The sequence below is a fragment of the Schistocerca cancellata genome, chromosome 3 (assembly GCF_023864275.1).
Source record: "Schistocerca cancellata isolate TAMUIC-IGC-003103 chromosome 3, iqSchCanc2.1, whole genome shotgun sequence".
Classification (NCBI taxonomy): Eukaryota; Metazoa; Arthropoda; class Insecta; order Orthoptera; family Acrididae; genus Schistocerca; species Schistocerca cancellata.
The window spans coordinates 232,798,038-232,821,201 of record NC_064628.1 but is presented as its reverse complement, the minus strand read 5'-3'; the positions used below and the strand labels follow the sequence as shown (position 1 = coordinate 232,821,201).

The window sequence follows — 23,164 nt, the reverse complement described above, 5'->3', positions numbered from 1 at the left end:
CAATGTCCAGTCACGGAATAATCGGTGCGATATTTCGTGATGGCACGGCAGCTGCCGAACGGCACGTGAAGATTTTGGAAGATGGGTTCATTCCCATTATCCAAAGTGACCCTGATTTCGATAAGATGTCATTCTTGCAAGACGAAGCTCAACTCCATAGAAGCAGCAGAGTGTTTGATGTCCTGGAGGAGCACTTTGTGGACCGTATTCTGGCTCTAGGGTACCCACATGCCACTGGCATGGACCTCGATTGGCCACCATATTCTTCAAATCTGAACACATGCGACTCCTTTTTGTGGGGGTATGTTAAAGACAAGGTGTACAAAAATAACCCAAAAACCATTGCTGAGCTGAAAATAGCCATTCAAGAGGTCATCGACGGCATCGATGTTCCGTCACGCAGAATTTCGCTATTCGTCTGCGCCACACCATCGCCAATGATGGCAGGCATATAGAACACGTCATAACCTAAATCCGAATATCTGTAGTGATAATTACATGTTGAATAAAGTGTGTGCACGCCGTAATTGGTAACTAATTTACGTTTTTTTCATGTAGTTCAACAACTGTCACCCTGTACTTGCATAGTGGGCGAAACAACACATGTTTCAGACGTGTCACAATAGTGGCCCACACCTATGATGGTGCTTCCATTCTGGCAGGAGAATTAAGACCTGCAAGTTAAGGTCAGTGAAACGGTTTCACAAGTCCTTTTTACTTACTGTTTCGCACAGCGCTATATTTAGTTTTGCAGCAGAGCGGTTCTTGTATAAAAGCAGTAAGAACTTTTTCTCCACGCTTCAGGGTATAACTGTTTTCTTCCACCTGGCTTCCAAATGCACAGCAATTCTTGACAGTATAGTGGGCAAACGCATTTCTTCGACCAGTAAAACGAGATGGAACTCTAACGCTAGAATAATATCAGCCATTCACGAAAACCGACCGTGGCTAATTGAGGTTTTGAATGAAATAATTGCCAGTCCAGGCGGTAGTGCAACGACAAGTAGAGAAGCGCGTCATTTGAGGAACAGCTTTCTAGACTTTGACTTTTTTTTCTTCTCCTCTCTGTTTTCCAAAGCATATTTTTAAAACTGAACTGCTTTTCAACATTCTTCAGGAAAAAACCAATGATGCTCAATTTTGCAAAAATACTGTCTCACAGTGCGTAGCATACACGAGAAATTTAAGAAATAAAGGCAAATTAATCGACATTTAAATTCCATGAAACGCTTCACTAATTCACAAGCTGAAGCTTCCATGTCTGAGGCTGAACTGCATCCATCGATGTCAAAATACAAACAGGTGTACTTCGATATATTGGACAACGTTGTAACAGAATTGGAATCAAGATTTTTACATTGTGATAAACTGCTCTTCCTTAAATTAGGTGATACTACTCAGTTCGAAAATTACGCTCAGCATTTCCGTGAAGATGGTGTGTGTTTATTATTACAAACATATTTTACATTATTACATTCGCTCTCAGTTGAGTATAGAACTGGAGACCGTATTTTCTTCCCAGCATAAAGAAACATTTCACACTGTCAGTTTGGGAGACGTTATCAAAAGAATGATTGAGAATGAAACGGACCAAATTCTTCCGGAAGCTTTCAAACTATTCGTCTAATGCTAACATTCCTGCAACAAGTGCTTCAGTTGAAAGGACTTTTTCTCGTTTAAAATGAATAAAATCATATTTGAGGAACAATGTGGACCAGGATCACTTATCAGCTTTTGTTTGTACCGCAACTGAAAAACCAGTACTGCGAATAACTGAAAGCTGAGACATGTGGTATGACACTGTTATCGAAAGATTCGGGGAGAAGTAGGATTGTCGGGTTGTTTTACAAGTAACAACGCAAAAACGCTCACTCTACCAGATTTTGCAAATAAAAGCAAGCGTCACTCTTATTATTATTGTTATTATGGCAAATAAAAGCAAGCGTCACTCTTATTATTATTATTATTATTATTATTATTAGCAGTGATAGTAGCAGTAGTAGTAATAGTAGCTTTGGCGTTAGTCGTTAGGAGCGCTAGATACGCGTACGTTAAAAGAGAAGGAAAGGGAATTTTCCAATATTTTTCCTGGCCTCCCCAGAATTTAGACCCGTGATCCGCCATTGGTGGTAAGTTTCTGTGTTATTTGTTGCATAGTGAAGGTATATTACCTTCTGCCCTTTACGAAGCAACTTTGTCCTTCCAGAAGTAACACTTCTGTAGTAATCTTTAATCTGATACTTAATACTCCTAAATATATTTCATAGGAAGTGTTTAATATGCTGATGCCCCTATAGTTTGGAGTTTTACTGCGATGCCCTTTTTAAGAGAGTGACAACACTTTTTCTGTAAGTGAATCTTCAGGAATTTCAGTGTTTAGCCTGCAGATAATTATCAAATATAAAACTTAAGCAGTGATATCTTATTGTGGAAATTTTTGGGAGTAATTCTTTCCTTCAATTTTTAATCTGTCATCATGGCTACGCCCACCTGTGCATCGATGTTCTTCAACACAGGTGTATAACTACATACACTGACGGAAAAAATCGCAACACGAACTTGATTTACACGTGTGCAGATTGGAATGCCAGAGTAGATAATAGCCCTATAAAGGACACGGTGGGAAATTACGGAGAATATACAATAACTGGAAACGATAATCAGATGAGAAGCTTCCGTACTTAACAACAACCTCAAAGTAATTATTACGATCTTACGAGAAAAAATACCCACAAAGACACGTAGGCTATCAGAGCAAGTATACAGTTACAGAATATGTTGTAACGAATATGAAATCTGTTTCCATAGAGCGAGAAATTAAAATTTTCAGAGGACATGACATTTTGAGTGCCAGTTTTCTTTAGTTACGGCCAAAGCCGTATTACTAAGGAAGAGACTCAACATCTCATCGCCTACAAACAAAGAAAAATCAATCAGTTTTAAAGTAAGATCTTTCAATTTCAGATTTAGGTCTCTACCAACAAAGGTTTATTTAATAAAAACACCCACAAAAATGATTTGAACATCAAGTATTGTATAGATAAAGGAGCAGGTGAAGCCATAGGAAAGCAATCTAAATGGCAAAGGAAAATAAAAGGGTTTAAAATTTGGAGTAAAGAAACTGAAGAAATAATTAAAGGAAAGCAAAGGCCGTACGAGGTCTTCTGCAGTCTCCCAATGACCAAAAGAGGGAAAATTACTCTTCGTTATCCTTACTACCACAGCGACTCTTTCTTCTGTTCCTTCAGCTACTATCGCGTTTAATACCCCAAGGTTGTTAGATTATCAAATGGCTCTGAGCACTATGGGAGTTAACATCTGAGGTCATCAGTCCCCTAGAACTTAGAACTGCTTAAACCCTACTAACCTAAGGACATCACACACATCCATGCCCGAGGCAGGATTCGAACCTGCGACCTTAGCCGTAGCGCGGTTCCAGAGTGAAGCGCCTAGAATCGCTAGGCCACAACGGCCGGCGTTAGATTATCCTCTCCTTTTACATATTGAATTACCTGTTCGCTCTCCTCATATACTTACCCTATCACTTCATCTTTTGATTATGACGTCGGCAGGTACACCATAACTATTACTATATTAAACGTATTTGGAATTGTGAATATGGACAACCATCAGCGCATGTCCAAAGGACAGAATAACACAGGTATTGCAATATCGTATAAGTTGTCGGTTTGCTACCAATTCTGTTGAGACCAATCCTGTCATTGGCGCGCAGTAGTTCACTCTCTGCCCTAGTTTCCTTTTCATAACGAATCCTACTCCCATTATACCATTTTCTGCTGCTGTTAATGTTGCCCTATATTCATCTGACCAGAAATCCGTATCTTTTTTTCCATTTCCCTTCATTGACTCCCAGTATAACTGGATTTAGCCTTTACATTTCCTTTTTTAGATCTTCTAGCTTCCTTCCACATTAAACCTTCTGAAATTCCACCCTCCGACTCGTTGTATGTTACCCTTCCGTTGGTTATTCAATTTTTTTCCCATGGTCACCTCCCCTCTGGTAGTCCCATACCGGAGATCCTAATAGGAAATCTTACGCCAATGAAGAGATCATGATGGCACTTTTTCAGTTACAGACCACATGTCTTTTAGGAACACACTGTGTGTCTTTAACGCAGTGTTTTCCATTGCCTTCTGCATCCTCAAGCCGTTGATCACTGCTGATTCATCCGTCTTTTAGGGGCAGTTTCCGATCCGAAGGGAAAGAGGTTGCCTTGAAACTATGTCTGCTCCTCAGCCCTCTTTGAGAAGGCCTTAGCAGAATGAGGGAGTCTTCAACAGCCACCGCTAATGATTTTTATTCAAAATTTGAGTTATGGTTCGGTTCTAACTCGTAACTCCAATGTTTTGATTACTAGTCCAAGACGCTTCGCCTAGACCAAAGCAAGAATCAAACCCCTTTTTCCCTTTTTCTAATTATATTTTCTTACATTAGTTATTTTCTCCTCTTACTTAAGTTACCCCTAAACCCGGAATCCATCTCTAATATTCGATCATTCTAGTTCAAAACTCTACCACTGCAGAAATCTGGTATTTTTCGTTTCGCAGGGCCTCCATCCATCTCACTGCCCCATCCCCCCACCCCCATCACCACCCCCACCCCCGCTTCTAGCCGGCCCTTTCACTCACAATATCTTGCCTTCTCGGTCTGGCTTCGGTGCTGTTATCTCTGTGTGTTCTCTTCCTGATTCAAGGATAATGACGATTTCTTGTTGTAATTGTCACAGAGCGAGATTGTATTGTATTGTGTAGATGCAGAGTAATAGGACCTCTGAAACATTGCCACAGAATCGTTAGATATATACCTAAATTCGAAGAAAGCCCTAGTACTAATTTCATGAAATACTTATAACAATAATAATAATCTGTATAATATTTTAATTGCGAACTCTTAAACAAGGGCGAAAAAAGAGAAAGTCCCATAGAGCCTGTAGCATTAAGATTCAAAAGCTGGCCTACCATACCCTTCATGAAATATTCATCAGAGCAGTCAGACAGAGTGAAGACACAGCAGATACACTGCGTGAAATACTTGGTCAAATGTCTAAGGTGCTTTTGAAACAGGTAGGCATCCTTTAAAATTAAGAGCAGCCTTCACGCATATTCATTACAAATCAGATTTCCACTTGCGTCATCCGACAACTGCTACCTTGCATTTCTCTGCGAAGGACTACACAGTTTCGGCATTCGAAGTATTCCAAAAGTAAGTTAGCGACTCATACGGCATTCCACACATGTGACGTAGGAAGGTAAGCATTCCTTTTATGTCAGTGAAGTTACAAGTGACAGCTATTACTCTTCAAGGAAGACTTCTCTAGAGAGACGCTACTCTGTGAGGTGACAGCTGGCGAGATAAATGCTGTAGGAGCTGGCGCGTGGCATTTTCTAATTAACAGGGCTCTCCAGGCAGGACTGCTCAAGAAAACAGCAACAGCATTGCTGAATGCACCTCTGTGTGGAATGACTATAGAGCGAAAGTTACACCCTCGCTCGCGAAACTCGGTTGAGACGAATGATGAAAGCAACCAGTCCATGCTGTGTAAATTCTAATACTGTTTCTGTGACTCAGCTTTGCTGCCTTTTTAGCACTTTTGTGAATAATACGAGAAAAGTCTTCAGTGGTGTGACATAAAAATTGATCTTGTATTTTACTAGCTTTGAACAAAAGTACTGCATAGATTTCGCTAAATAAAGTGTGAAATGAAAATGAGATGCTCGTATGACATTACTGGTCGGTAGAACCCCGTCTGTGGTAAATCTGCGGCCTAGTGCAAGTCATCTGAAGTCACACTGGCGCCTTGCGCATCGATGAATATAAGACGAAATGATTAGAACAACACGAACACCCAGCCAGCAAGCGGAAAAAATATGCAACTCGGCCGGGAATCGAATCGACGACCACACGACCTAAAAAAGCAACAACAATAATCACTAGACAGTTATTTCCCACTACCAGCACCGTGTGTTGATCATCGTGTCTTACAAATCACATACAAGTGGCTGAAACTGTTAGTATCTCGCACTCCGATGCACATGCATATTTCTGAAATAACCAGGGACACATCTTGGTGTAAATAATAGTAATATCAAAGTTAGAGTCTAATCAACAATATTAGGTACATCTCCAATCTATTGCAGGTCCATATGCAACCAATAAAGCATTTTAACAGTTTCACATTACATTTACTCCCTCCTGATTTTGTTGATCAATAATAGTCAAAAATGGTTCAAATGGCTCTGAGCACTATGGAACTCAACATCTGAGGTCATCAGTCCCCTAGAACTTAGAACTACTTAAACCTAACTAACCTAAGGACGACACACACATTGATGCCTGAGGCAGGATTCGAACCTGCGACCGCAGCGGTCGCGAAGTTCCAGACTGAAGCGCCTAGAACCGCTCGGCCACTACGTCCGGTCAATAATCGTCACCTTTCATAAACATGTCCATATAATTTTCGTTATTCACTATTTCATTTTAGCACAGAACGTATCTGTATAATGCAGTCACAAAAATATTTAACCACATTCTCAGTGAAATTATAGTCAGTTCTAAATACCAATATGAGATATATTTCCCTTCCTGTTCCTCCTCACTCTCTTCCACCGCTTCTCTCTCTCTCTCTCTCTCTCTCTCTCTCTCTCTCTCCCTCCCTCCTTCTCCCTCTCAGTGTATGTAGTGTGTGCGGGCTCGGTTCCAAACCACAGGCAACGTTTATTGTAGGTCACTTCAGTGTCAACCAAGAGCATCCAATCAAGGTGTGACAGACGGCCTCAGACGAACCAGAAGTATCTGAAAGACAGTTGTATACAAATCGATCTGCTTCCTCAAGACTTGTACATGCAGTGATTAAGAAGTTTCCGTTCGAAGGCCGTACAATCCAGAATCGTTATTCAAATCTGGCAAAATCGCCGTTACCGACGGACCAATTTGAAATTACCCTTTTGATAAAACGCAGTGTCCTACTACGTGAAAAAGTCTTTAATTGCCTGCTGCACATCCTCGTCCGACAAAAATCGTCGACCTTTGAAGGCCTTTTTTAATGTACGGAAGGCGTGATAATCGCATGGGGAAAAATCAGGATATAGGGGGGATGCTCGAATATCTCCCACTTGAGTTGGCTTACCTCCTGCATTACGACGTTCCCAATTTAGGAACGTGCGTATTCACGTAGCAACAGCACCCTTTGGCGCACAGTTTCACAACGGTGGTTTTCGACAAAAGTGCTCCCCAATAGAATTCTTCTTTCTCCGTTTGATATCTACCGGTGTTCGTCCTTCGGCAGCCAAGAAAAGAATAACAGCACATTGATCCTGTTTGGACGCATTTGGTACTAACATCGCCATTGTTCACATTTCCGCGTATACCGCACGCTCGTCGGGAAGATGCGAATACCACATTAACCGCTTGCCTACACGTCAGTGCTTATGTACTCCCATCGAAGTCGGCTACGTTGCTTACTCGCTGCAGCAATCCCCACGCACGGAAATTTTTTATTTACAGTTTCGCGACAACTGTGTATCGGACGGTCAGATCACTTTCCCTCTTTGACACAAGTCCGACAGCGTACTTCTCGCATGCGGAAATGCAAAGTCGAACCTGGTTTGTTGTGAACTTTGCAAAACCGAGTAGGACCATGACAACAATAGGAGTGACATCCTCTGTGCAGATGAATCCCATTTTAGTTTGCAGAATGACCCTCGTCACACTTGCGTCTGCATGAACGCTATTAACCAGCACCAACACAAGAATGATTTTCAGTTTGGAAAGTAGGAGAAATCTACCCTCAGAGTGAGGTTGTGACGACATTTCTTGAGTAGTCGCTGGCACAGTCAGTAAGGGTATGCATATAAAAATAATAATAAAAAAAGACCGCGAGTTAACTGAAGCTGGATATTTACTAACGCAGTTGAAAAATATGACATTTGAGATATGTACGTGTTTTAAGTGTCAATATTGTCAATGGTGATACATAATTACGCAACGCAGGTAACTTAATCAATATCAGAAAATTATACAAAATATGACTGAAAGACATGCTAAATCTGTATACCAAATACTACTTTGAATTTGCACATGACGTAGTCACAGACATTTGAATGCTTCAGTATTTTTTTTTTTTTTAGTTTTACATTTATAGTTTTGTAGCGCTAAGTGTCTTTCTACAGATCTAATTTTAATATACAAGCAATTTCCGGTGTAACTTCCTACTTTAACTTTAGACATATGTTAACCTTTTTACGTGACAGTGATGAAATCAAACAAATTTTAATTATTTTTTTCTTGGCAATAATTAGTCCTAATAGTGCATAAAATGTGCAATAAGGGTAGTGGTAATGTTTTTTATGTGAAATTAATGAAAGATTTTTGCAAAAATATAAAAAAAACTAATTTTCGAATACCACAGCAAATGCAGACAGAAATGATAATAATTTTATTACTAGAGCGTGACTCTGTTTGCCTTAAATTTATTGGTAATTTTAGGTTTCAAATTTAAAATACATACAAAAAGTTATGAACCGCATAATACGAAAACATTGTGCGTTTAACATTTATTACTGAAAACAAAGGATTCGAAGTAAAAAGTTGTGATCCTAAATGAGTAAGCTGTGTCAAATTCATTGTAAGTAACGGAACGAGAAATGTAAATAAAGAGTGTCACAGGATTCTGAAACTGCTGACGTATGACTTCAACAGGTGTGGTAAATTTCTGTCAAACATTAGGAATTTACCATAAATTCGATTTTTACGTCGAAAGCTGTCACGATGCCTAGTTCTGACTGAAGATCGAAAAGGAGTGTCCGCTCGCTCTCCACGCAGCTACGCCACAAGGAGCACCTGCTTGTTGTCTCACGAGGTTTTAAGCACCCTTCATTCTGAGGCGACTTGGTGCACAGGCAAGAACTGGGAGCATTTCTTTTCCACTAAATGCGTTAAAACTATACGGAATACAGAAATTAGTAGATAACATAACTATCAGAAGAGACGCAGATGATCATAATCTATTTAAATCATCGCACTGCTTGAATGGTAACTGATTCTTAGTCATCTTGTAGTGCGATTGTAGCGCTCTTGCGTATTGGCCACGCCCCCTACCAAAAGCGCTTCGCGTCTTCGTTTTACGACACTGTACCATGCATTGAAAGAGAAAATTTAAAGATTTTGTAAACTAGTTTCCATGTTCCACATACAGTAGTACAGAAGTATTGCGAATGTGGAAGCTGTAACTTGTTTGTGAATACTATCGTTTAGTGTTGTGAACTAAAACTGGAGATAGTCTGAACTGAACTGGATTCCTATTTGTTCGTTTCTGCGTTGTAATACTGACCAATGCAGATGGTGTAATTACGTAAGCGCCATCTGATAACTGAGTCTACAAAACTATCTAAAACTGTATAGCTCTATTTGAATTAACTTTTACCGAAATAATTACAAAACATGAAGCTGTATGCTAAAGAAACTGTCCTATGAAATTCTGTATTATGCAGTGCAGTGAACAGTGCTATAATGCACGACGTCACAGTACGTGACTTACAGTTTCAATACACAAAACAGAATAAAAATGCTTCATGAAATTATAAAACGGATTTTGAAAGAATAAATAACCAAAATTTTTATGCGAAAACGTTCTGTAATTTTACGAAAGCAAACTGAATAAATAAATTGCAATCATTAAATGATTAAATGATACACACTCAAACGTAACACTGTAAGAATAAGTCTGTATAAGAAATGAAATTTGAAATGACCATACCTACATTTTACCTGACAATGACTTTGAATTGTAAAGCTAACTGTAAATTATCTTGCTATGTTTTGACAGTGATGTTACACTGGCCCTAACTAACTTTTATAAGGCTTACCTATGTCAACAGAAACTCGGTACTGATTGAAGTGATCAACATGAAAAATGCAGCGCAGCAGCAAACTAGCTAGGAATGAAAGCCCTGCACAGCACAATGCAAAGAGCTGCAACTGTGAGGTCTGTTCATAAAATTTCGGAACTTTGTTCACAAAATTTTTGTCCTCTTACCTTTTACTTATTGCGCATGGTCTCTTTCGAAATACTCTCTTCCACAATTCGTACACCGCTCCCAACGCCGTTTCCACTGCCAGAAGCAGTCTTGTTACACCTCTTGCCGGATCGCGTGAAACGTCGTCTACGAATTTTATTTTACCTTGTCTATCGTTGCAAATCGTCGTCCTTTCAACAGGATTTTCAACTCTGGAAATAAAAAGGAATCCGCAGGGGCCATGTCGGGAAAGTAAGGAGGATGAGGCAACACAGTGATTTCGTTTTGTGTGTAATAGTCACGCACCAACAGAGACGAATGTGCAGGTGCGTTACCGTGATGCATGAGCTATGAATTGTCTCGCCACGTTTCAGGCCATTTCCTATCACATTTTGCCACAGTCGTCACAATATGTCCCGATAGTACCATAGATAAAAAGTTTGTCCTGTGGTACGAATTCATTATGAACTAATCCTTCAAAATCAAAGCAAACTATCAGAATTGCTTTGATGTTTGACCTGATCTGAGGATCTTTTTTTGGTCTCGGAGAAGGCTGAACCTTGGTCTCAACATCATAACAGTAGAACCACGTCTCAGCATCAGTTATGGTTCTTATAAGGAATATCTATGAACTTATTAACAGTTTGAAAGATTTAACGGTACCACCTCAAGCCAAGCTTCTATCCCTAGATATTGTTAACCTTTACAGCAGTATACCTGTAGATGAAACAGTTGAGATAATAAGAATGAACCTATTGAGAAAAAAGACAATGAGCAAACCAGAAATCATAGAACTTGTAGATGTACTTAATCTAGTATTCTCATATAATTACGTCTCTTTTGACAATAAAATTTACTAGCAGGACCAAGGACTAGCAATTGGAAGCCCTCTTAGTAGCCTATTAGCAGAAATATTTATCAACCATATAGAAAATAAAATTCTAACACTAAATGATAACATCACAAGCAAAGTTAAATTCTATAAGTTTTTTAGGCTGTAATATACATAGTCAACAACAAAGAAGAAAACCATAGGAAGACATCACTGATTTCGATTTCTAGATATACACTGCCCCCTGCTGCACCCCAAATGCCACACCAGCAGCTACATTAAAAAAATTACAAACAATGGACAAAGTGTTCTAGACTAATCTAGTTTAAGACTGTTTATTTTTAAGCAACATTTCTCTATGTATGTATGTATGTATTAACGCTTGAAAATAGACAGAACATGTTCGAAACTCGTTGCGTTACGTTAGATTAAGCATAAAATAAAATAAAAAGTGACTGGTAGAAGAAACTTGAAATAAATAATAATCCCACACAGTCACGGTCCACAAACATAGCCATTATGGCTGAAAATAATTATATTTAGTCCTCATTTGTAGGATCCAAAAGCTCATCACAGATTGCGAGGCGTCGCTCTTTCTGGTCTTGAATCATGCGCCGTGGGACGAACTTCGTAGCAGCACGATGTGTTCCTAGATGCTAATGTCCGTCCGGCCATTTTTAAACTGTCTCAGCCATCCATTACACCGAGTACGGAGTAAGCACTCACCACGGTAGGGTTTCTGCATCAATTGGCGTGTCACTGTAAAGGTTTTCTTAAGTTTTACGCAAAATTTAACGCAGAGGCGTTGCTCCTATAACTCTGCCATCTCGAAATTCGCGAACTGTGCGACACAATGTTCTACACAACACAGCACTGAACAATAAGTAACGGACATGCAACAATGAAACTTGCGGCAGTTCAAATCAAACACAGGCATATCGCTCCAACACACCACTGTCTCGAAATTACTTATGTTCCGAAATTTTTTGCACAGACCTCGTATTCTAACGGCACTAAACTTCAGTTTTCAGCACTGTGATCCGCAGAGTGCAATACAGTGACCACAGTTAAAAATCCACAGTTTCGTGAGGTGACAGTGCAGGAAATTGCATTCGCTAAATGATGCAGAAGAGAGTAGCATCCGGAAACTATATTGCAACTCTTATACTTTAACAACTGTCAGCATGTTTACAAAAACCACTTAAACAAAAATATATTACTCTGCAATGAAATCAATTGGTAGAATGTTAAAGGAGTGGTTAGTCTATAACTTCTGAGTGCAAGCCATTTCAACTGATAAATTTGTTTAATCACGTCAGAACAATGAAAGTAACTAACACGAAATAGTAAAGAAAAATTCGACAAAAACTATGAAAGTAGCTAGGATGATTGCAGGTACAAGTAGATGGGAACAATGGCAGGAGGGTGTCCACAATGAGGAAATCAAAGAAAAACTGGGAATGAACTCTATAGATGTAGCAGTCAGGGCGAACAGGCTTAGATGGTGGGGTCATGTTACACGCATGGGAGAAGCAAGGTTACCCAAGAGACTCATGGATTCAGCAGTAGAGGGTAGGAGGAGTCGGGGCAGACCGAGGAGAAGATACCTGGATTCGGTTAAGAATGATTTTGAAGTAATAGGTTTAACATCAGAAGAGGCATCAATGTTAGCACTGAATAGGGGATCATGGAGGAACTGTATAAGGGGAGCTATGCTCCAGACTGAACGCTGAAAGGCATAATCAGCCTTAAATGATGATGATGATGATGATGAACTTTCCGTCTTTCAGACACATCATAAATTACGCGCAAGCAGCAATTCAACGACAACGTTGCTTGAAAATCTCCACACTTCTCAGTTAATTTTTACCAAATCATCTGTATCTTTATCTCTGTTAGCAATATTCAGATTGCTCAGTAGTTTGACCAACATCCGGCACTTGTTCCTCACAAAATACTACTGCAACAACAATGCTGCTGACAAGTAGAGGTCATAATGCTTGTACTCACAACCGCCGTGGCGTGACACATTGACTATTGAAGAGTACTGTGTGAACAATGTCCAGTGTACAAATATTAAGTCCGACGTATCGAATGAAAGGAACAGAGCTAATAGCACATTCCTTGAATACCAAAAATAGCCTAGAAACATAACAAAGCGAGTAGGCAATTGGTACCGCTGCGTGCCTGACGTGTGTGCGTGTTTTTGTGTTGCAGACAACCAGCTGACCCGCAAGACGCCGCCGTCGTACGCGGACGGCGTGTACATGCTGGCGGGCCAGAGCCGGCCCAGCCCGCGCCGCCTCAGCCAGATGTTCATGCGGGGGCAGGACGGCATGGCCTCCGCCCGCAACAGGACAGCGCTGCTCGCCTTCTTCGGTCAGTAGCCACGCACCTTACGCACTAACAACCGGGTCACTACGTCCCTTATCCACTAAAAAGGAACCATTCTTTACGAACCATTCTTTACTCGGTCGCCACATAACTTAGCCATCAACAAGGAACGATTAATTAATCAGTCACCATGTCCCTTATCCAGTAAAATAGACCATTCCTAGTCAACTGCCGTCTCCCTTATCCACTAACAAGCATCCATTCTTCTCTCAGTCACCATGTCGCTAATCCACTAAAAAGGAACCATTCTTAGCTCAGTCGCCATATATGTTACCCACTAACAAGAAACCATTCTCTAATCAGTCGCCATGTTCCTTATCCGCTAAACTGGACCATTCTTCTGTCAGCTACTATGTCCCTTACCCACTTAAAGCGAACATTCATCAGTCAGTAGCCTTGCCCCTTACGCACTAACAAGGAACAGTATTTAGGCAGTCGCCATGTCCCTTATCAACTAAAGAGGAACAAACCATTCTTCAATCAGTATGTCTGTTACACACTAAAAAGGAACCATTCTTCTATGACTCACCACTCTAACTACGGCGAATCAATTAATTAACACGTTCTGAATAGTGTGTCAGGTTACAAGTGACTGTCACTGTACCCTAAGAAAAGTGACATAGCCATTAACTAACAAGTACAGTGACGTGCACAACTTAACGGTAAAAATAACTTACACGTGATGTGTCACTGTCAAGTAATATAAATAGATAAAACATGGACCATCCAGAGAAAGAACTGCTACAGTATAGCGCAGAAGGTAACTAAAAAGGCCGGCCGGAGTGGCCGAGCGGTCTAGGCGCCGCAGTCTGGAACCGCACGACCGCTACGGTCGCAGGTTCGAATCCTGCCTCGGCCATGGGTGTGTGTGATGTCCTTAGGTTAGTTACGTTTAAGTAGTTCTAAGTTCTAGGGGACTGACCACCTCAGAAGTTAAGTCCCATAGCGCTCAGAGCCATTTGAACCACTTTTGTAACTGAAAAAAGGAGCAGTGAGACGCACAAAAACGACACTTTCATTCAAGGATAATAATTATAGTGACATCACAGCAACTGATGATGGTCATCTGGACGTTACAGCCGGCCGGTGTGGCCAAGCGGTTCTAGGCGCGTCAGTTTGGAACCGCGAGACCGCTACGGTCGCAGGTTCGAATCCTGCCTCGGGCATGGATGTGTGTGATGTCCTTAGGTTAGTTAGGTTTAAGTAGTTCTAAGTTCTAGGGGACTGATGACCTCAGATGTTAAGTCCCATAGTGCTCAGAGCCATTTTTTTAGACGTTACAAACAATGGCACATCGTTCCTAATAGTGTGGAATCGTCCAGAGATCGCGGTGCCACACCAAAGTAGGCAATGTATATCGATAGCACAGACATTAGCGAGGGCTCGCTGCAATACGCAACGAAGTGTGGAAGACACTCCTGAAGGCGACACCTCTCCCCCAGTACTACAGTCGCATTGAGATCAAGACAGAGCCGAGCCTGGAAGAACTCTGCCGTAGTTCGAAACCAGAGCTACAGCAGTCAACATCATTGTGTAGGACCAACGATTTGTTAAAGTGTCAGATGAACTTATACTGTTCTAAATGAGCAAACATTGCTACCTCAAGACAACAGTTTCTTAAGCTGTGCATCAAGTGATGGTTTCATAGTCCACGACAGTTGCAAATTATCAAGCAGTCCTGTTGCAAAGAAGTGTATCAAAGTTAAGTAAAACTTTCATTCACTTGCGTAATAAAGTGAACTAATATTTAGCAATCAAAGAGAGCACAGTCATAGCCGACAAAAGTACACTACTGGCCATTAAAATTGCTACACCACGAAGATGACGTAATACAGACCCGAAATTCAACCGACAGGAAGAAGATGCTGTGATATGCAAATCATTAGCTTTTCAGAGCATTCACACAAGGTTGGCGCCGGTGGCGACGCTTACAACGTGCTCACATGAGGAAAGTTTCCAACCGATTTCTCATACACAAACAACAGTTGACCCTCGATGCCTGGTGAAACGTTGTTGTGATGCCTCGTGTAAGGAGGAGAAATGCGTATCATCACGATTCCGCCTTTGATAAAGGCCGGACTGTAACCTATCGCGATTGTGGTTCATCGTATCGCGACATTGCTGTCGCGTTGGTCTAGATCCAATGACTGTTAGCAGAATATGGAATCGGTGCATTCAGGAGGGTAATACGGAACGCCGTGCTAGATCCCAACGGCCTCGTATCACTAGCAGTCGACATGACAGGCATCTTATCCGCATGGCTGTAACGGATCGTGCAGCCACGTCTCGATCCCTGAGTCAACAGATGGGGACGTTTGCAAGACAACAACCATCTGCACGAACAGTTCGACGACGTTTACAGCAGCATGGACTATCAGCTCGGAGACCATGGCTGCGGTTACCCTTGACGCTGCACCACAGACAGGAGCGCCTGCGATGATGTACTCAGCGACGAACCTGGGACTTTAGCAAGACAACAACCATCTGCACGAACAGTTCGACGAGGTTTGCTGCAGCTTGCACTATCAGCTCGGAGACCATGGTTCCGGTTACCCTTGACGCTGCATCACAGACAGAAGCGCCTGCGATGGTGCACGAATGGCAAAACGTCATTTTTTCGGATGAATCCAGGTTCTGTTTACATCGTCATGATGGTCACATCCGTGTTTTGCAGACATCGTGGTGAACGCACATTGGAAGCGTGTATTCGTCATCGCCATACTGGCCTATCACCCGGCGTGATGATATGGGGTGCCACTGGTTACACGTCTCGGTCACCTCCTGTTCGCATTGACTGCACTTTGAACAGTGGACGTTACATTTCAGATGTGTTACGACCCGTGGCTCTACCCTTCATTTGATCCCTGCGAAACCCTACATTTCAGCAGGATAATGCATGACCGCATGTTGCAGGTCTTTCTGGATACAGAAAATGTTCGACTGCTCCCCCGGGCAGAACATTTCCCAGATCTCTCACCAATTGAAAACGTTTGGTCAATGGTGGCCGAGCAACTGGCTCGTCATATACGCCAGTCACTACTCTTGATGAAGTGTGGTATCGTGTTGAAGCTGCATGGGCAGCTGTACCTCTACACCCCATCCAAGCTCTGTTTGACTCAATGCCCAGGCGTATCAAGGCCGTTATTACGGCCAGAGGTGGTTGTTTGGGTACTGATTTCTCAGGATCTATGCACCCAAATTGCGTGAAAATGTAATCACATGTCAGTTCTAGTATATTTGTCCTATGAATACCCGTTTATCATCTGCATTTCTTCTTGGGGTAGCAATTTTAATGGCCAGTAGTGTAGTTTCATCTGGTCGCAACAAGTAGGATGTGTGAGCGCGAGGACACCAATGCATGCTTTTTAGTGTGCTTCCATGCTGACTGTAAGGCTGGTAAGGAAGTTTCTTGTTCTAGGATGTTTCATTCCTCCACCAGCGTGGCTGACAACTGCTGGGTGTTCTTTGGTGCATGCAGTCATGCTGAAATAAGTCTCCACGGCGCAGTCCATACGTTCTCGATGTTATGTAAGTCGGATGAACGGTCAGGTCAGTTCATTCGCCGAATATGTTCTCATTTCAAGAGCTCCTCTACCTGCGTTGTTCGATGAGGTCGCCCACTGTCAGCCATAAAATAAAGCAAGGGCCGAATGCTTCCCTGAAGAGACGCACATGAGAAAGGAGTACAGTGTGACAATAACGTTGACCAGTGATTGTACCGTGTTTAAAGAATTGAACATCAGTGCGCCCATACAACATTATGCCTCTCCACGCCATAACATTTAGACCACCAAAACGATCGTTTTAGACAATGGGTACATTATGTGTTCCCACCTGTCGCCATGTGAGGGAACGTTCACATGCACCAACTACGATCCATGACTTGTCAGCCGGCCGCTGTGGCCGAACGGTTCTAGGCGCTTCAGTCCGGAACCGCGCTGCTGCTACGATCGCATGCTCGAATCCTGCCTCGGGCATAAATGTGTGTGATGTCCTTAGGTTAGTTAGGTTTAAGTAGTTGTAAGTCTAGGAGACTGATGACCTCAGATGTTAAGTCGAATAGTGCTTAGAGCCATTTGAAATCACTTGTCAAAGCGATGGTGGAGCAACGGAACGCCCTACCACAAGAATTCCTTACCACTCTTGTGTTCAGCATGGGAGTATGTTGCGGTGTATGCAGTGCCGTCCTCGGTGATCACACACTCTATTAAGAGCAAGTCCTGCTGTTTTTTATGTCCAGGAGGCCATCACGAATCGCGGTGACTTGAGTGTAATTACTGTCTTTCAATAAAAGTCCAATTTCTCTTCGTCTAATTGCTTATTTCTTTCAGTTATCTTCTGTACTATACTCCAGCAGGTCTTTTATGTATGATCCAAGTTTCATCGAGCTATGTTATTCAGCAAAGTTACTTTCGACTTTAAGTTTTCCACATTAGCGTATTTTAAATCTGCATCTGTACTCTGGAAACTGCTATCAAGGGCATGGTAAAGGGTACTTCCCATCGTACCGTATATCAGAGTTTATTCCCGTTGCATCCATATATGAGCGCAGGAAGAATGCCTAGTGATGTTTAAGATTTATGGCTAGGGGAACGCAGTCTTCATGTCATTATATAACGTTCGATTTTGAGGGATCTAGCCATATCATCCGACGTACATCGAATCGATGTGCGATATTTTGCAGAAACCAGCAGCTGGGGGTATCGTTTCGTGAGGGCTGCTGTGGGTTCCTAGTTGGACAGAGCATGTTACTGAAAGACAAAACAGTCAAACGTATTAAAATGAATACGTCGCAACATCTATACGATATGTATGTATCAGGTACATCTGGTGATGAGGCTGCAAGCGTCAAAATTGATCATGGTATAAAATTTAGTGATCCTTTATGAGCACCACATAACAACAGAGTTAGATAAGTATAAAAGATTACAGTATAGCTCCTCATGAAACAATGCATTCGCATTGCTAAAATCAGGCACGCTCGCTCCCTTGTATGCAGCGATCTGACGCCCACGACTCTATGGAACAATCTCCGTAGTTTGGGGGTCGGAAAGGCAAAATCGGAAACTACTTTTCATGTGTCAGCTAACGAATTAAGTGAATTCTTCTCTGCACCTCTGCATACCCACATGGCTGATAATTACCGTCCACAAGAATCCCCAAACAGGATAACTATCAACGATACCTTCCATCTAAAACATGTAATAATAAATACGGCAAGAAAAGCAATAATGAGAATCTCTTCTGATGCAATAGGCAATGACAGTATCGGTATAACCATGATTAAGAATGTTGCCGATATCTTAGTACCAGTCTTAACTGACATATTTAATTTTTCTCTCTTGAACGGAATATACCCCACTGCATGGAAAAGAAGCATAATTCGACCCATCCCTAAGATCGAAAACCCGCAACTGCCTAGTGATTACCGACCAATTAGCATACTGCCTGCTGTTTTTAAAGCACTTGACTATATTGTTCATGATCAAATCACTGAACACCTGCATGAATTCAGCCTATATGACAAATTTCAATCCGGTTTCCGTAAACATCACAGCACAAACACTGCTCTAATTAAAGTAACTGATGACCTGAAATACGCCATCGACAACCGAAAGGCAACAATATTGACGCTACTGGGCTTCAGCAAAGCTTTTAACACTGTTAACTTTGACATATTGCTCAGAAAAATGCAACAGCTTAATTTCTCAGATAGTCCAGTGAGATGGTTTGAAAGCTACTTAAAAGACAGACAGCAATGTGTTGTCTGCGTAAATGAAAAATCTTCCTGGAAACATGTTTCCTTGGGAGTGCCACAAGGATCAGTCTTAGGACCACTTTTGTTTTCTTTATATGTCAACGATATTTCGTCGGTTCTGTCCTCCTGTAAATATCATTTCTATGCTGACGAACTCCAGCTCTACCTAAGCGTCAGACCTGAAGATGTAAACACTGCAATCGCTCAGATGAATGATGATCTGTCTTCAGTAGTGACATGGGCGAAAAACCTGGGGCTTAAACTAAATGCAAAAAAGACGCAAGGAATCTTAATAGCCCATCAGAAATTAATAAGTTCAGATTTCCGCCAACGGCTACCTCCTATTCTGCTCGACGGTACTCCAATACCATATCAGAAAACAGTTAAGAACTTGGGTGTAACTTTGGATGAGCATCTCTACTGGGCGGAGAATACAGTCGCAGTGTGCCGGAAGACGTCTGCTTCTCTCCATGCTCTCAAAAAGTTTCGGAACATATTTCCACAGGATTTGAAACGCCAGCTCCTGCAAGCACTCGTTCTACCGAACCTCCACTATTGTGATGTAATTCAACGAGGCATGAGTAGTGAAAACAAAAGACGGCTAGAACTAACCATGCGTTACACCTGCAACATTCACCGATATGATCATGTTAGTGCTTCATACTCCGAGCTAGCGTGGCTGCGGCCGGACAAATTGCGTGACTACCACACTCTATGTCTACTTCACCGTCTCCTCGTCGCACAAGCACCCCAGTACCTTGCTTCAGAGATTAAAAATCTGTCATGCCACCATAATCTAAACACGAGGTCACTCTTATTTGGTATCCTAACTGTGCCCACTCACAAAACAAAAACTTTTGAAAACTCCTTCTCAGTTGCCGCTGTCCGCCTCCGGAACAAACTGCCCCTTACCTTGCGCAAAATTCAATCCGTTGCTGCTTTTAAGAAGAAGTTGAAGCATTTCCTACCATCATCCTCATAACGTTCTCCACAAAATTAATGTACAAGGCCAATCCTTTCATCTGTCAAATAGCAAAGCTAGCGTCTCCTATCTTCCTCCTGAGATGCCTTCCTCTTCATCTATCTCTATTAGCCACGCAATCTTCTTTTCCTTTATAGTTCCTTAATTATGTTTCATCATGTCTCTATTCTTCTCCTCCCTTCACCATCAGTCTCTCTCATACTCCCTGCTGCTAGCACTCCTATCTAAAATCTGTCTCTTCAATAATGTCTAATTATAACAGTACCTATGATCTACGAATATAAACTCTCTATATATGTATTTTTCCAGGTGTGCCTTTGTAATTGTTTATTTCACTTTTTGTACTAGATGGAGTTTAACATGCCTACTAAAACATATGAATGTAAAATAATGCCTGGTTAGATGTAAGAGAGGGCCTGATGGCCCTAATCTTGCCAAGTTAAATAAATCAATAAATACATAAATAAATACATAAATAAATATAGAAAAATGTGAAGTTGTTACATATGCATGGGTTGAATAAAAAGTAGTGGCAACACTGTTATAGTTCATACGAGAGTTTGTTTTCAGTCGTTCACCGTGTCGCATGCTCTCAATGTAATCGCCCGCATCTCAATCACCGTCCCCCACAGAGATGGAAGCGAAGATGTGGTATAACGTCAGTACGTCCATCTCCGTCTGTGTCTCGGAAGAGCCGCCCTCTGGTACGGCGTCACGGATGCTGCAGTACATGCTGAGAAGAGGTCCCTTCATTTTAGCGAACAGGTCGTAATCGCACAGACTCATGTCGGGTGAATACGGTGGATCCACCCCCACGTACGCAGAAGCTGCTGCACGGGGTTCGCCGCAACGTATCGCGCATTGTGATGAAGGATGGCGGGATGCATTATCAGAAGTCATGCCGCCACTTTCTTCTCAGTGGGGGACGAAGATGATGTCGGAAGAAATTGCATTAGTAAGCTGCAGCGACCGTCTGTTAGAGCGCTTGAACTGGCTTCCCGCTCTTGCAGACAGTACGCACTGCAGATGATTCAAACACAGCCGTCGCCCGCTCAGTGCGCTATGTCGACTGTCCTGCTGCCAGCTGCAGACAGCGTGCATGCCATTTGATGCACATCCTTCATGTTATGGTAGTGTTGCCACTACTTTTTATCCAATCCTGATATTAAGACATTGGGTTTCAGAGGTGTTGCTTTACTGAGAATGCCGTTTACATAAAAGCGTTAAATAATAAAACAGCGCTGGTTGGTACTTTCTGCGACCTATCTAAGGCATTTGACTGAGTGAATCACAGTATTCTCCTAGATCAAATGGGGTTTCATGGAATTGATGGCGTAGCCAAACGATGGATAAAGTCATATCTAACCAAAAGAAAGTAGGAAGTTATACTTAGTAATCCAGCCAATATAGTCTGTGAACATGAATCTAACTGGAGAAATCACATATGGTGTTCCCCAAGGCTCAGTTTTAGGTCCGCTATTGTGTCTCAAATATATAAACGATCTCACACCATACAACAAGCAGAATTAGTTCTTGAAAGTTTGAAAGTATCACTGACTGATTTTCTGCGAATGGTCTCACCCTCAATTTTAAAAAGAGACAACAATTTAGTTCTGCACTCTAGGAGTACTACACCAATGACAAGGGTAACACATGGTGAGAAAACAAAAGATAGGGCAGAAACTTCAAAGTACCATTGATTGGTTTTCTGCAAACAGTCTCACCCTCAATTTTAAAAAAAATATATAACGTATTCAGTTCTGCACATCTAGGGGTACAACACCAATGATAAGTGTAAGACATGGCGAGGAAACAATACATAGGGTAGAATCTTAAAGGTATCATTGACTGGTGTTCTCCAAACAGTCACACCCTCAATTTTAAAAAGACATAACGTCTTCAGTTCTGCACATCTAAGGGTACTACACCAATGATAAGAGTAACATATGATGACTAAATAATAAATAGGGTAGAAACTTGAATATTCTTAGGTGTCCACATTGATGAGAATTTAAATTGGAAATATCACTTTTTGAGCTCTTTAAACAACTTATTTTAGCCACATTTGCACTTAGAATCATTGCACATCTTTGGGAGAGCCAACAGTAAATTGAAATATCCTGAATATTTTCATTCAATGATGTTACATGGAATAATGTTATGGGATAACTCGTCTCTAAGAAAGAAAGTCTCCATTGCACAAATAGTGCTGCAAGAATAACGCGTGGTGCTCACCCACGATCATCTTGTAGCCATCTGTTTAAGGGGTTGAGCATTCTGACTAAACTTCACAGTATCAACATTTATTCCCTCTTGAAGTATGATCTAAATAGTCCAGTACAGTTCAAAAGGAATAATGATGTACGTAATTACAATAGCAGAAGAAAAAATGACATTCATTACTTCACATTAAGGTTATCTTTAGCACAGCAAAATAGAACTTGAAAACAAACTAAGAAAGTTTCTCCTTAATAACTCCTTCTATTCCATAGAAAAATGCTACATACTGCTACCTGTTGGGACCGTAAAGATACAGTCAGACTAAAAAAAAAAATATGTGTATAGTCTGCAAGGCATGAGACTGTGTGCGTGCGTGTGTGAATGTGTGTGTGTGTGTGTGTGTGTGTGTGTGTGTGTGTGCATGTGTATGTGTGTGTGTGATGAGTTGTTTTGCACGCGTGTCCGGCTGTTAGCAACGGACGACTGTTCAGGCCAGGTGGTGAGCTCCGAGGTGCTGATGGCCAGCGAGAGCGGCTGCCCCATCGAGGTGCACCACATCGAGGTGGAGAAGTGCGACGAGATGTACGACCGCGAGTGCGAGGGCGGCAAATCCATCCCCTTCCACCGCGCCGGCTACGACCGCCGCACCGGCACCAGCCCCAACAGCCCCAGGGAGCAGGTACGTCTCACGGCCCCAGCCCACTCCTCCAAACAAAAGTTATCACAAAGAACATGCAGTCTCGTAGCATTCGTCCTGCTTCTACACTTCGTAGCTTCACCGTTTTTTATTGGATGCTAATTTACACTACCGGCCATTAAAACTGCTGCACCACGAAGATTACGTGCTACAGACGCAAAATTTATCGACAGGAAGAAGATGATGTGATATGCAAATGATTAGTTTTTCAGAGCATTCACACAAGGTTGGTGCGGTGGCAACACC

At 41.8% G+C, this 23,164-nt stretch overlaps 1 protein-coding gene across 1 annotated transcript in view; it reads left to right on the top strand.

Annotated features, from left to right (window-relative positions):
- LOC126174871 (dual oxidase) overlaps window positions 1-23,164 on the top strand; it is a 557,146-nt gene that overhangs the window by 378,906 nt on the left and 155,076 nt on the right. Inside the window, exons 3-4 of the mRNA XM_049921282.1 lie at window positions 13,085-13,246; window positions 22,713-22,900. Coding sequence (XP_049777239.1) covers window positions 13,085-13,246; window positions 22,713-22,900 — 350 coding nt within the window. The remainder of the gene's footprint in view (window positions 1-13,084; window positions 13,247-22,712; window positions 22,901-23,164) is intronic.